This window comes from Struthio camelus, chromosome 18 (assembly GCF_040807025.1).
Source record: "Struthio camelus isolate bStrCam1 chromosome 18, bStrCam1.hap1, whole genome shotgun sequence".
NCBI lineage: Eukaryota > Metazoa > Chordata > Aves > Struthioniformes > Struthionidae > Struthio > Struthio camelus.
In genome coordinates this window covers 10279001-10293508 of record NC_090959.1, presented here as the reverse complement: position 1 = coordinate 10293508, position 14508 = coordinate 10279001, and the positions used below count along the sequence as shown (strand labels likewise).

General features: G+C 40.6%; 1 protein-coding gene across 16 annotated transcripts in view; it reads left to right on the top strand.

The window, feature by feature from the left end:
* RIPOR3 (RIPOR family member 3) overlaps window positions 1–14508 on the top strand; it is a 53959-nt gene that overhangs the window by 22036 nt on the left and 17415 nt on the right. For 12 of the 16 annotated variants that reach the window (XM_068912469.1, XM_068912463.1, XM_068912472.1 and 9 more), the window contains 10 exons: window positions 463–591; window positions 4318–4464; window positions 7794–7872; window positions 8614–8637; window positions 8771–8824; window positions 9566–9715; window positions 10345–10408; window positions 10804–10847; window positions 11532–11657; window positions 13952–14097. In XM_068912469.1, coding sequence (XP_068768570.1) covers window positions 491–591; window positions 4318–4464; window positions 7794–7872; window positions 8614–8637; window positions 8771–8824; window positions 9566–9715; window positions 10345–10408; window positions 10804–10847; window positions 11532–11657; window positions 13952–14097 — 935 coding nt within the window. In that variant the 5' untranslated portion in view covers window positions 463–490. Of the gene's footprint in view, window positions 1–462; window positions 592–4317; window positions 4465–7793; window positions 7873–8613; window positions 8638–8770; window positions 8825–9565; window positions 9716–10344; window positions 10409–10803; window positions 10848–11531; window positions 11658–13951; window positions 14098–14508 lie in introns of those variants that run through there. The other 4 variants (XM_068912475.1, XM_068912476.1, XM_068912473.1 and 1 more) reach the window with 3 other exon arrangements.

Sequence of the window (14508 nt, the reverse complement as noted above, 5' to 3'; positions counted from 1 at the left end):
AAGCCCTAATTCTGCCATTGGCTTCAGTGTGGCTCTGCACAGATGCAAAGAACTGCTTTTTGGACCTGACTAAGTCTGGGGCTTAAGTATTGTTCTGGCATCCAAACTGATTTGGAAATACATGGGTTGGCCTGAACTCCTTCTTCAGCAGTGGGACAATTACAGTTTTTTTAAAAATCAGAAATGCAGAGAGCCTGTAAGTTGAGGGTATTCTGACTTTTACACAATGAGTTTGCAAAATCAGCAATTGCAGAGGGCATGAGAAATTTTGTTTCAGATAGTTCAGTTTCTTATTAATTGCATAGCGGATGGCAACAGAGGAAACGTGTTTAGCAGACAAGTATTTTTTTCTAGTTAATCTAGTGTCTTTTGTTCTGAATTTTCCCTTTCTTGCAGCTCAGCGCTGTCTAAGTGTGAACTGCCAGGAAGGTTTTCACTCATCTGTTTTTCTGTTTATTTCAGAAGCCAGCAGACTTACTGACTGGCAGTCATGTCGGTCAAACTCACATTCGTCTCTTCTGGTGATGGGGGTGGTATCAGCAGGAGTTGTTCTTTCACTGGATTCAGCACTGTGCAAAGCAGAAAATTAGCGTAAGTAACAAAAAGAAAAGCACCTGGTCTCCTGGACATTAGACATTAGGTATTGTGAATGTATTTGCTAACCTAAGGCATCCATATATAGAAATTGTTTCTTAATTATTATCTTGAAGTGTTGAGTATTGTCATTGTGCCCTGATAAACAGCTATTGCATTGTATTTCAGAATTGGCTGTATTTCAGAGGGTATGTAGCAGAGTGTTTACAGAGTCCATTTCTTTCGGAAAAATGTTGGTATGTAAGGCTACCTAAACTCTGTTTGTTATAGTCACCATCACCTAGTTCTCTGCTGTGTTTCTGCAAGCTCAAAAACAGATGAGAGCACGGAAATCATCTTGCTTGCTAATACATGAAGTAGGTCTGACATTTAAACCGAAACGAGACTCACATATACCAAACCCCCCAATTTTTCCGGTTTTCGTAAATTAGTGATTTAAATGGATGAATTAAGAATTAGAAGGAGCTGTGCCTTTCATAGAGGTTCATGGGACATTAATGTTTGGGATCTCAGCCTGCTCAAGACTTAGTGTTGATGCAGCAGTAGGAGGCATTCTTCCCCTGAGTCTGTGCTCTAGCGACTGCTCCTGCTAGAAGTCTGGTACTGACTGGCAAGTTCTGACTATGCCAGCTTTCAAATGAAAGGTAAAACCTTCTGATAATAAAGGTAAAACCTTCTAATAGCTATGATAATTACAAATCTCACAATAGGGGTGTTAAAGGTTTATTCTAGCAAAATATGTAATTGAGCCCAACTAAATTTCTCCTCAGTTATTTAAGCAGAGCAACATTACATTGGAGGAAGGACTGCTTTCTGGCTCTGCTACAAAGAGAGGAGGAGGGAGGGAAAACAAAGAAGGCTACTGCAAATTCACTACTGTCAGTAAGGTCAATAGTACAGGCAAGGTTGCAATACAGTCTTCCCGTTTTCAGTCCACTGCCATAATTGCTAAACCATACTGCACTGCTTTTTCCTTTTTGCTTATCATAAATTGTTGCTTAGCATTGCTTTACACTGATAACTCTGCAGCTTTTCCACTAGAAGCATTCTTGGTCTTTCTCTGAATTTAGTGATCCTTGTGTAGTCTGTGGAGTTCCCCTAAAAGGTATGATTTGTAAATGGAAAATTAATATAATCTCTGGCTGCCAGGGCATGCCAGAATAATAACAAAGTGAATCGTGTAGAAGCATTGAATCGTATAGAAGTATTGAAAAGTATGCCTCTAAAAGTATTGTACTCAAAAAATCTTTTTGTGTATAAGTAATATACCTGGCTCATCTCATAAAATGTATTTTCAAAGAACCAAATGATTGAATTAACCTTTTACCTAAACACAGCGCTGGTAAAGTGTGAGCAAAAATGAAAAGTCAACACAATTGTGACCTAATCAAGAAGTATTTACATTTGAATAAATAGATTTGTTCTGGAAGCTGAACAATAATACTACACCTAGCAAGGTTCGGCCATCTTAAATCACAAGTATCCCTAAGATCTTGAGAAAAACACAGAGAATTAAATTATATAAACAGACTGGAGCTAGCAGTATATAGTGGGAGTTCTTGCAGGGAAAGGATCTACCGGGGAAAGTGTTGAACAGCTGTCGTTCCAACAAAGGCACATCCAGCAGGGTAAGAAAGCTCCAAATAGGAAAGTTCATTTTTCTCTTAACATTACTGTGTTTTAACTGCAAAGGTTTTCTAACCACATGCCTCTCCTTATGCATTTTTCACAATGTTACTTTTTGTTATTAGCTGCCTTGACAGAGGAGGGTTTCGTTAAGGAATCTCCACCCTTCAGGAAAATGCTTTGAAATGATGATGCACGCTAGATATGCAGTCACAGCCTGGTGAATACCCAAGAACCTTCCCCAGGACAGTGAAGAAATGTTCTAATTGCCCTTTCGTTAACTAGTTTCTCGCTCAGGCACTGTTGCAAAACACAGCAGGAGACTGCAGGGGCCCTATGCGAGGTCTGTCCAAAAGATGACACACAAATCAGGTCCACATGGAGGTTATTGAGCAAAAGCTAAATATACTTTTGCATTTCTTTAGCAGCTTCCTTTTGAGGCTCCCAGTAAGACACACTATTTCATTTTGCCTCACAATGGTATCCTCAGGAAGTAAATATTATTACTGTCATCTGTCAAGTGGGAATCTGATACTTAATTACTTTTAATTACTAAGTTCACCAGGGAACATAGCAACATAACATCTAGCTTTTTGATACTGTCCCTGAAGTCCCATGCTAGACACTCTATTATTATGCAATGTATGAAAATAGGATTTTAAACTCAAGAGTTCCTAGACCAGGACTGGGAACAGATCTCAGGTTTGCTGGGCTGAGGATTTAATGACCAGACTCACCTATTTCTTTAACACCTTGAGTCACATGCCTCAACCTTAAGGCAGCCAGTGGATAATTAAGCCTGTTGGAATTCATCATTTCCTCAGGTGAGCTGAATGTAGGACAGGGATTCTTGAGGGGGTGGGATGCTTCTCTGAGGGTGACCAGTTGGCTCACCTTGGTGGAATGGAAAGCTTCGTAATGTTATTTTAGAGGCTTGGATTCTGGGGAGAATTAACAAAAGCTAGGCAAAAATAATTAAGACTTAGAAGAGTGCAAAGGTAGAGGTGAGCCAGGCAGGAATCTGCCATTGTGAAAGAACCATTTGCAGTGTTTGTTTTCTAGTTTTGAGTGCTGTGGTTTCATAACTGATGACTGGCTCGAGGTTTCATAGTTCTTCAGGTTAGAAGTTTTTAGGAAATATTTGTAATTTCTTTTGAAAGTAAGTGGCATGTTAAGCATTGTAAAAACATCTTGATAACATCTTGCATGTAAACCGGGCTCAATAGCTGTCTTTCCTAAAACATATCAGGAGTCTTAAGTGAGCATTTAAATGGGTGGTGAATGCAAACAGAGGAACAGGTATTTCTAAAAGTGTTTTAGGATATCTTTAGGAGAGTGAGTGATGGTATAAGACACCTGTAGTCTCTTGATCAAGCTTTAAAACTAATTGTGTGTATTGGTTACAGTCTGTTTAACTGTTGTGTCCAAACTAGTGCTTGAAGTGTTAATGCTTTAGCACATCACTGTTTGGGGATTCTGTTTTGGAGAACAGAAGCCTCTTGAAATCTAATTCTACCTAAAGTAAGAATGAGAACATCCTCATTCCCATCCCCTTACCTGACTAGCTCTGTGGCTGAGTGGAACGACTGCTGTGAATGCCTGCAGAATCAGGTCCTTAGTTGCCATGCAAGTCTGTTAAGACACTTACTAGCAGTCTGAACAGTAATCTGTTACAAAAATGAGATTTTTCTTCTTCTGTGTCCCACCTCAAAAGAAATGTAGAGCTGCATGATTTTCTACATCCCTTAAAAATGATTTAAAAAGAGCCACAAGGCTCAGTGTGTATCTGAAGCTGGGAAGTTAGCTATTTTTGGCTTCCTTTCATGGCTGAACTATAGTTTAGGAGCCATTTTTTGTTTCTGATCAGGTTGCAAAGACTTGCAGCTTCTCTGCGCGGGGTATTTAAGGCTGGGCCTTATCTTTCTAATGTTATCTGTGAAAGTATTCTTACCATTTTCAGGAGCTTTGCTCTGTTGAGTAAAGGTATATGGGATTAGGTATATAACTTGTAGCCTGGAAGCTCTGTGGGATAGGAATCTTTCTTCTCCTGGGTAATGGGTTTTGCATCTTTCCCTTATTTGTTTTCTCTTTCTACAGAAAGTCTCTCAGCAGAAGTTCAGTGAGATCAAGAATGTCACTGAGATCCCCCAAGGTTTATTCTTCCCTGCAGAAGGGGGTAGTCATCTGGGATCCAAAACCACTTCAGGTGAAGAAAATTTTTGAAGCTTTGAAGAAAGGACTTAAGTAAGGATTTTTTAAATATTGTAATTGCCTCACCTAGTCATGGTGCTTAACTCTGTGTGTCACGTTGTTCTCGGTGTCTTCTCTAGCATCTCTAAACTTGCAGTGACTTTCCTGAGCACTGGATTGTGAGCTTGTAAGACAACAGTTTCTCTAACTCTTTGCCTGGCTGCTTGCAAACAAGGTCTTCTGGGTCTGCTGATGTTTTTGTTTATTCCTAGTTTGTCACGTTTCTGCCAGTCCCTCACTTTAGAGAACTTTGTGGGGAGATGGGAGACTGTCCATCTTGTGTGGAGTAACTGTATTCCCAAGGAGGAAAAGCTTTCAGACCATACAAGGTGGCAGGCAGGGAGTCTGCAGGTCAACGGGAAACATGAAGAGGAGTTGGACAAGCAGACTTCAGGGGTGACTGGAAGAAAGCTTCTGGAGAGGGAGCCGTGCAAAGTTTGGTTTGACTCAGAAAGCCTCTGAGCTGACTTAAAACCAAACCTGAAAGCAAGGGCGTACCCTGCAGGGACACAAGTGGGGAGATGAGTTCATAAATTGTTTCTAGTCTGTCTATGCTAATTTGGGAACATTTAAAGTAAAGAAATAGGTATTCTAGTTTATTTTTTAAACATACTGTAACTTTTGAGTTTAAAAGCCCTCTTTTTACCTTTGGGCAGCTTATTGTAAAGAAAAGGTCTAAGTAGTTGCACGTGAAAACTTTAGCTGACGTGAGGTGATGCTACAGAGCTGTAGTAGGACCCCATCTTCTCACGGGCAGGGTAAATTACACTATTAAATTTGCTAGGTACATTATCTTGCTTTAAATGTAGCACCATTTCCGAGTCTTACAGCTGACTGCATAGTCAGTGTTGCATTGGGAGAGACTGTAGTAAAAAGGCAAAAGGCCAAATTTGTCCGCAGTCTCCACCAGGTGACCAGGTAGGGTGTATGCTGTAGGCATAATAAAGATCAAAGGATGGGCTGGCAATCTGAATTTTGGGTGCTCTGGCTTTGAGGAAGCTGTCAGTTACCTCACTGAAACAGTGATGTTATTCAGTGCTGAAATGGCAAATAAAAAAAAAAATGGATGAGCTTACTTTTTTGGTATTATAGACCAGAAAGTAAGAAATAGTGCTGGGGCTGTTCAGCTGTATCTTTGAGTACGTTAATTATGGTAACTCATCAAGCTTTTACAGAATCTTCAAATTTTTTATTTTATAATATTAATACTATATACTTTAAAAAGTGCATAAGGTAATATATTTATGTGCATCTTAATCATTACAGTTGGTGTTGACGAATCTGGGCTAGGGTTGTAGGAACTTTATTTTAATCCTGAAGCTACTATAGGAAGATAAAATACCATCCCTTGGATTAATAATTCCTATAGCTTTTTCTGCTGGCATCCCACTAACAGTTCCTTCATGTATATTACTGCCATCCCCAGAATTTTTTGTTACTGTATTAGATCATAGATTTTAAAGCTAAGAACACACAAAAAAGAACAGTAATAACTTGTTGCAAACTCAGATGTGTTACGTTTTTATGCCAATAAAAGACTATAAAGTCTTAGCCTTAAAGTGAGTCAGTATCTTTATTAATAGATTTAGATTTAAAACAAATAAAGAAATCATATGTTTTTTGCAGAGTTTAGAATTTATCAGGGCTTAGGGAGGAGAAACCATAAAATGGATCAAAATTTGTTCCCAGTTCTGAAAGGAATGCCATGTGATCAGGCTCCTGCCAAAACTGAGTAGCTAACTAATTGACTAAAGCAACCTACAGAAAACAACTGTATCAAATAGCAATGCAAAGTCCAAATTTTAAGTAAATGCAGACTAAGTCCAGTTTCTACTGGAGTGGCTCAAGTTTTTAATACAGAGCACGTTTTACGTGCTTCTTTCCTTAGAGTTATGACAAATAACTCTTAATTCTGTTAACCCTCTGTGTACCATTCCATCCAGCTAGCAACTCTAACATGCTTAAATGTGAAAGTGCTGAAGCTCTCTTGAAAGGAAAGTAAACCTTTTCCTGCCACCAGCTTTGGCTACTTCTGCACTGAGCTGTTAACTGGAAGGCAGTTAGAGTGCTGGAGCCACTGGGTGTCTTGAGGGAACTGGGTTTGTAGCAGTAAGAAAATGAAACACATCAAAGCACATGTGAAGAAGTGCAGCTGTCTGCACATAAACACATGTATTTTGACTCTTCAGACCCTGTGTTCCTTACCTAGTATTTTCTAGGTAACTGTGTTCCCCTCTTAAACATAAAGGAAGAAAGAGTTACCTGAGTCTGCTCTGGACTAAAAGCAAAGTTGGAAAAAGGTAGTCTCAGTAGAAATAGTTCTAGGCCCTTTGGCAGCTCCTAAGGGACAATACTGGCATGCAAGCAACTCTATAGAAGGCAACCAGCACCAGGTACTTTGCAACTCGCGGAATAGTTTCTGTTCTAAAAAAAGTAAGTTGCGTCAAGAAATTGTCTAGCATATCCAAGTGTCTAGAATACCTGGTGGTATTCAGGTCTGTTTGCTAAAACAGTGACTGACAGCTGTGCTGCCTTTCATGCAGAGTACTTCTATGAGCTTAGCCCTATAATACAAGGGTTTCATGTTGCAGTCCTTTGGCTTTGTAAGTTGGAGTTGGGTGATGAATACTTACTCCTCAGTAACTATAAGAAGCAAATGAACTGGTCCTCTACCTTACGGAAAAGGTTCCAGAAGGCCAAGCAGGAGTAGTTAAACTGGAAAAAGAGCTCTGTCAGCTGGAGTTCGTGTGTTAGAACCTTCTATTCTCTTCCTATGTCCCTCCTTTCCTCTTGCCTTTGCTAGTACTTCCAGCTCTGCTGTCTTATTTTGTGTTTTGCCTCAGTAAAGCCTGTTAACTAGAATGATCTGTTTTAGAGGAAGGGAAACAAGAAATGCCAACTGTGTAAGTGCAGCATGTGTATGCGAACTCAGCAATGGCTGCCTTCCTGAATTGCGCTGTGGCATTTCACAACTTGAGGGAATAGCAAGGATTCAGGAGATAAGCAACATCCTTAAAGGTTAGGTAGCAATATCCAGCATCTATTGGTACTCATTGTGTACTTAGGCTCCTCATCAAGAGATGCTCCTCTATGTCTGTCTCCCTTCTTAGGAGTAACTCTGCATTTAGAACAACTGTTTGTCTATGGCAACCACCCTTTCTCCTCCTTTGAACCCTGACCCTTTATATGGCCATTCACAATCTCCAGAGAGTAAAACAGGAGAAAGAAGTGGCTTTGCAACATTCTGCTGAAAAACTGTTTGGGGAGATATTGTAATGAACCTACAAGAAGACTATAACACCTTAGGTTTTCTTCCTTTCCAGTGAGTACTTGGAAGCACATCAGGCTGAACTGGATTATCTCTCTGGTCGACACAAAGATACGAAGAGGAATTCCAGATTGGTAAGAATGCTCTTGACGTTAATCACTTTTAATGACTTTAACGATATTGACACAAGAATAGGTGGTATCTCTCACTTCTGAAACTCCCAGGAGTTTTCCAGTTTCAGCACTGAAGTGAGATACAGCAGGGCATCACAATCTGAAATTTACCAAGCAAGTGTGGTCTGGATGGGAAATCCCAAGTTCAATTCTCAACATCCAGCTGTATTTTTCAGATCATGTTCCTTTTCTTATTGAGATGGTGTCTGTTCGATGATCGGTGCTCGTGCCTGTGTATAGACACGGATGGCCATAGAGATCAGGTCAGGCTTCGCTTGGTAAATGTGTGCTAGCAACTTAGATTCTGCCGTGTTCACAAATCCCTAGGAGTACCATCAGCAACAGTACTAATGAAAAGACAATCCATAGATCCAACTTTGTCTTTCATTTGGGACATAGTCACTTTTCATAGCTAGATTTAAAGAAGTTCAAAAACTCCCATATAGCATGACCAATGTCTAGATCTTTGCTATAGCTGATGAGACTGTTATTGTCTCACTTCGGGCATCTGGGTAAGGCACAGAAAATGAGAATACTTCTAAAGATACTGGACTTAACTGTCGTCTTGTAGTGAACAATGGCTCTTAATCCACTGCAACTATTTAGTTACACATAGGGAGTATTGCAGTAACTATGACAGTATCTTTAATATGTACAAATATACAAGCTCTCCCATTCAGCCAGTCCTGTTTCTTTTTTCAGGCCTTCTATTATGACCTGGATAAGGTGAGACCTGTGAGCAGGAGGTGATGTTGCAAAAAGAGAAAAATCAGGGTGATGCTCACTCTGTTACTTAAAGATACTTTTAGAAAATGTTGAAAAAACTTCTCAAGTGTCCCCTCTCTTCCCTTCTCAAAAGCAAATTCGCTCTGTGGAGAGATACATCAGAAAATTGGAGTTTCACATCAGCAAGGTAAGGGAATTTCTATTCTGTATGTGTAAGGCTTACGCTGCTGTATAAGCACTCTCTGAATATAAAATACTTCCATCATAGCTGCTTTGAAGGGGAACAACATTGGGTGCTTTCTGAAAGCTGCAGCCATTCTTTACAGGAGGAGGGCTTGTTTGTTTAGAACCATTCCTGAAAAATAAATATTCAGGGTGAATGTTAGGCACAACCCAACCTGAGCCTGCCTCTGGAACCAGTTTGCATACTCTGCCAGTTTATTCAGAAAATTCTGCTGTGGGAGGATTTTCACATCCCCACTGCCAAGGGGCCTAGGTGGGCAGTTCTGTTGACTGCACGTCTACTACCTGATTCCAAAGGAATGAAACCTCTCCTCTAACTTAGGTTAAAACACCTACAACTTTACCTCTATTGAGGGGATCAAATTCCTGTTCCCCAAGTAACTTTACCATGAACCAAGTATTTCTTGTACTCCCTGTCTTCTGTCCTGATGATAGCGGAGCAAATAGTTTATCAATATCCCCTTCTTCTTTGCAGGAGCGTCTAAATATAAACAGTTGCCCTTTATTCAATCTATAAAGTGCAGGAGTAGCCACGCGGTTCAGTGCTCTGATAATGAGTGGGGTTTTTTTTGCCAGGGAAGACTGTGCTGATGTTTCTTCCCAGAAACTTTTTAAAATTATGTCAGGGTAACTTTTGTTCTTTCCCCTCCTCCTCCCCATTTCCCCCTCCCCCTCAATCTTAAAGGTAGAAGAGCTGTATGAAGCTTACTGTATCCAGTGCAGGCTACGAGATGGGGCTGCTAATATGAAACATGCCTTTTCCTTGTCTCCTTCCACTAAAGCCTCCAGAGAGAGCCTAGTGGAGCTTTACAAGAACTTCCAAGGGTGCACAGAGGTAGGAAAAACTGCACACATCTGGCAAGAAGCTGACTCTTGGTACATTTTTGGCTAATAACAAAAGACTTTCTGATGACTTTTTTTAATGGTGTGGGCTTAAAAGTTAACCTGTAAGTGAAATACGGGTACATAATGCTAACTAAAGCTTGGACGATATCTACCGTATGTGCAGAGCTCTTGAATTCTCTGCCTTAACTTTTCAGCAGTGTAGTTTACCGCTGCTCAAAATGGTGTCGTGCATTCATGAAGACAAGTGAAAAGTCCTTAGGATTTCTATCTTAATACTGGAGCCCAATATAACTTTTGGTGGAAGTAGTGGGAGCAGAATTGAATGCATAATGAATATGCTATGCTATTGTTACAAAGCAAGCTGTGAGAGATAACTGAAAGTGATTTGCTCAAGCAGTTCAGCTCCTTTGTAGAGATGCATCACAGTTTCCTATCTTAAAAGCAGTTCGAATAGACTCTGTGTCGGCCTACCCTCGTGAAAATGTTAAAGTGTGTCCTTTTAAAAAAAATAAAATGGCTCAAATCCTTTAGAGGTGAGATAAGAAAATGGTATGTACAGCAAGGGTAGCTATTCTACATTGCTTTTCAGTCACGGTAACTGTTCAGTCTTCCTTCTAGGATATGTGCTTTATAGAAGGGGCATTGGAAGTCCATTTGGGAGAGTTTCACTTGAAGATGAAAGGTATGTTCCTTTCTTGTTTCCTTCAAGACTCATCAACAGAATAAATAGCCTCTGAATGGATGAGATTTCTACATACTAAACCCCTAGATCAGTGTTAGTTGCTTCCACTGGATTTCTGGATCAGACCCTGAACAGAATCTTGCCAAACTCCTGTCTGCTTCAGTGCTGTAAAACGTTATCTGCAATGGTGTTTTCCATTTGAGAACAAAAGTTGGCATGTTTTCTTCCCTCAACTCAAGTAAATTTTGTCCTTTGTGTTTTGGGCTGCAGCGTAGCTGCCACGTGGAGCTGTCCACAAGGGGGTGATAGCCACATACTTGGTTTATTGCAGGCTGAGGCTTTCTGTGGACTCTGTGAAACTTCGCAAATATTGGGGGTTTGCTTCTCTTTTTCAGGGTTAGTCGGCTTTGCACGTCTCTGCCCAGGGGACCAATACGAGGTGCAGTATACGGCAATTTTCTTTGTTCTGTTACTGTGATTTGGTAGGAATAGGAGAGCAAGGGTGCAATGTGTAGAAGGGGAGCAGGAAACAGATTACAACCGAGCCATGCACTGCACTGATGAGGAGAGTGCTGTAGCACATTCACTAGTTACTCTGGCCGCTGAGACTGAAGATGGAAAGATGTGATTTAAATGTTTTGAGAGGGTTTAAAGGATGGCAGTGATTGCCTATTGAAGCCATCCTGGCAGGTGATCGTGTTCAGAGCTGCCCTTGGATCAAACAACATTGTTGCTGCCTGTTTCTTGGCATGTTGCCCTTGGCATGATTTGAATGTGTTTTAGTATGTTACTGGGTTGCTTTCCTACTTGTAACAGTTCCAAATCAATTCTGATGTGCCTTGTATTTTAAGTACTGCTACCCTGAATATGTGACTTAGTTTTGCAGGTTCTAGAATGGATGGGAGTGTTTGAGTGAAGGCGTTAAAACTCACAAGGCTGACTCATGCCTCCCATCTTCTACCTTCATCCAAGTTCCTAAATATCTAGTGATCAAAGAAAATGCTTTGTCTCTGCAGTACTAGAACAGTGAGGCTTATTGGCCCAAGAGAATGTTTTGGGATGTGCTGATCCAACATCTTTCTTTCTTTTTTTTTTTTTTAATTTCCCCCTCCATGGTTTCTAGGTGTTTGTGCGACTGGGACGCCAAAAATGGAGGCTGAAAGGCAAGATTGAGACAGATGACAGCCAAACATGGGATGAAGAAGAAAAAATCTTTATACCGAATCTGCATGAGAAGTTTGAAATCAAGGTGTGGTGTGTGATGGTTGGGCTAGAATCAGTGGGTTAACAGGTCATCAGCCATATTGCTTACCTGTTAGTCTACCATATATTTTTTGAAATTCTTAAGCATTTTTTTCCTACTTGATTAAAAATGGCAGTTGATGTTCTACTTATTGTACAAATATCTATGTGTTTTTTTCATCTCTAGTGCTCCTATTACTGAAAACTATATTAATGCTTCTGCTTTCCCACATTTTAGTCTGGTGTATGTGTATTTAAGATCAATACATGGGATTTTCTAGGGTCTAAAGTTTAGATGTAGAGACAGAAGGGAGTGTGTATGCAAAAACATATTTGTATCTCTCTCTCTCTCTTTCTCTCTCTCTCTCCCTCTCCCCCTCCCCCTCTCTCAAATATGACTTGTATCATCCCATGTGAAATTCTGGGATATTAAATACCTGGAGTTTTGTTCTCCATTGAAAACATATGTATGGAAAATGCATAACTGTGCATGTGTACTTCTTGAATATATAGTTCAAATATGCCCCTTTAAGTATACTACAATGTAGTGTTTTTTTGTGTGTTTTGCTTTGTTTTGCCATGTTTTACTCCAGAAATGCTCCATATGCCAATGGCATATGCTGGTACAAATTGTCTGTACGTTAAAGAAAACTGGCGGAACTCTGAGTAAAAGAATAAAGTGCCTCAAAAGAGGATAGGCTGTATCTTTAACAGCAAGGGACCAGTGGTCTACGATACACTGGTGATGCGTTGAGGGGACTCCTTGGGGGAACTCTGTAGTCTTCATAGAGCTGTGTGCTGTTGCCTCTGGCAGTGGTTCTGGCACTGACCTGGCAGGTGGAGTTGATCCTTAAACAGCTTTTCCGCTATAGCCTGGCATCTTTTGTGGGCTGGACTCTGAAGCATGACTCCTGTCAACCTAGAAGGGAGCTGAGACTGCAGGGTGTGCTGGATCTGATCCTGCTAGGGAATGGTGCCAGTGCATGGTTTCAAGTTCTGACTGCTGTGCAAAACAGCTACTGCAAGATTCCCCTCCTATCTGGAAGCAAAAGCTGGGTTACGTAGGATAGACTTTTTGACACTTTTGTCAGCACAGCCTTTAGAAATGTGCTTATAACATGTTTTTGCCACCACTGCACAATGAGAATCAGGTGAGAGAGTAATTCATGTGCCTGTTTACCCATAATAGTTGTAAAAACTTATATTTCTCTGTGTGATGATGAATCATTTTAAGTTTCGGAAGTGCTAATACAGTGTTTTACTTTTTTTTTTTTTTTTTTTTAACTTGAAAGGCTATTGACTCAGGCTCTCTGCACACTCTTGCTGTTTCCACTTTATGCTTAATTTTTACTCAGTACAAATACCTAGGAGATTTAAAGGGGAAAAAAAAAACACAAAAAACCTTCAAAAGTGCCAAAGACAGTTTTCCAAAAGGAGCCTAGCAACATAATTTCCTCTGGCTCTTAAAGAAGATGCAGGCAGTTAAGTAATTCCTGAAGCGGACTTTTGGCACTTGTGCTGAAATTCTGGGCTGAGTCTCAGGCTGCTTTGTGCTCTTGTTGTAGATGTAGATCTTGATATAGATGTAGGACAATTTGATGTTCAGTTAGAAGTGTATTTTTATAGCAAATATTTATTAGCAAATGTTTTATTAGATTTTTAAGGTAGCAGAAGAAGCAAAGTGCCAGACTGGAAAAACTGCAGGCCTGAGCTATTGATAACAAATTCAGAGCCTCCTGTGGGGTTAGAGGCAGAACTTACAAGTGTAAGTTCTGATTTTGGTCTGCAGCTGAGCTCATGGCAGTTTAAAAGGTCATAGTGGATGTGGACAGCTGTGCTTCCAGATTCCTCAGGCAAGTGAGAGCTGAAATAGTCTAGCGTAGGTAGGTGGATATTTGTATTGTATCGCTTCCTGAAACTCACACTTTATTATAATATTCTAATACGTACCACAGGCTGTACTATAAAAGACAATTATTTGTGTATGCCAGAACCGGAATTGTCAAAACTCCAGACAAAACCTACCTCTTAAGTCATAGTCAACCAAGTTCTGTTGTCAGAAGCACTATACAGCTCTGTCTCTCGCCCACTCGGGAACCTCCTCTCTGCTGGAAGTTGTCCGTGACCTGGCCCTTGTGGGAATACTGGCTCAACAGTTTACAAGCCCAGACTCAAGTAGCCAAGTTCTAAGTTTGTTGTAGGCGTCAGAGCAGATTGGAGCCCAAAGGCTCAAATCTCTTCCATGCACGTGAATCTTAGGATTATCTGGCAGGATGAAAATGGACGTGTTTGCTCCCACAGGTGACAGAACTGCGAGGACTGGCCACTATTCTAGTTGGTGTGGTGACATGTGACAGCATAAACTTCTTTACAACGAAGCCTCAGGCAATCATTGTGGATATAACTGAACTGGGCACCATCAAGCTACAACTGGAGGTCCTCTGGAAGTAAGTACAGCTTCAAATTAAAAAGCTGAAGCTAAAAATTTTGCATAAATTAAAGGCTCCTAAATATGTCACTCAGCAGCATTCAACATCGTAGTCCTCCTTTCTATTTGCAGAGCAGGCGCTGGATAGATAGCAGCCATGTGCTTTCTCACAGCAACCCCAGCTCCTCTGCCTGATCTCTGACTCTGTGGGACCAGGCCTGGGGGGAAGATAGTCCCTATTTCTGTGAGCCTTCAGTTCTTTGTACTGATGTTGCCAAAACCACGGCTAGCTACACCTAGCTCTTACTTAGCTTAATACTTTGTCAGAGTGAGCGTTCAACTTTGTAGTTTTAAGCAGTGTATGTACCTCTACAAAACGTGAACAATAAAACTTAAAGGGGATGAAATGAAGCTGAGAATGACAGCTTTT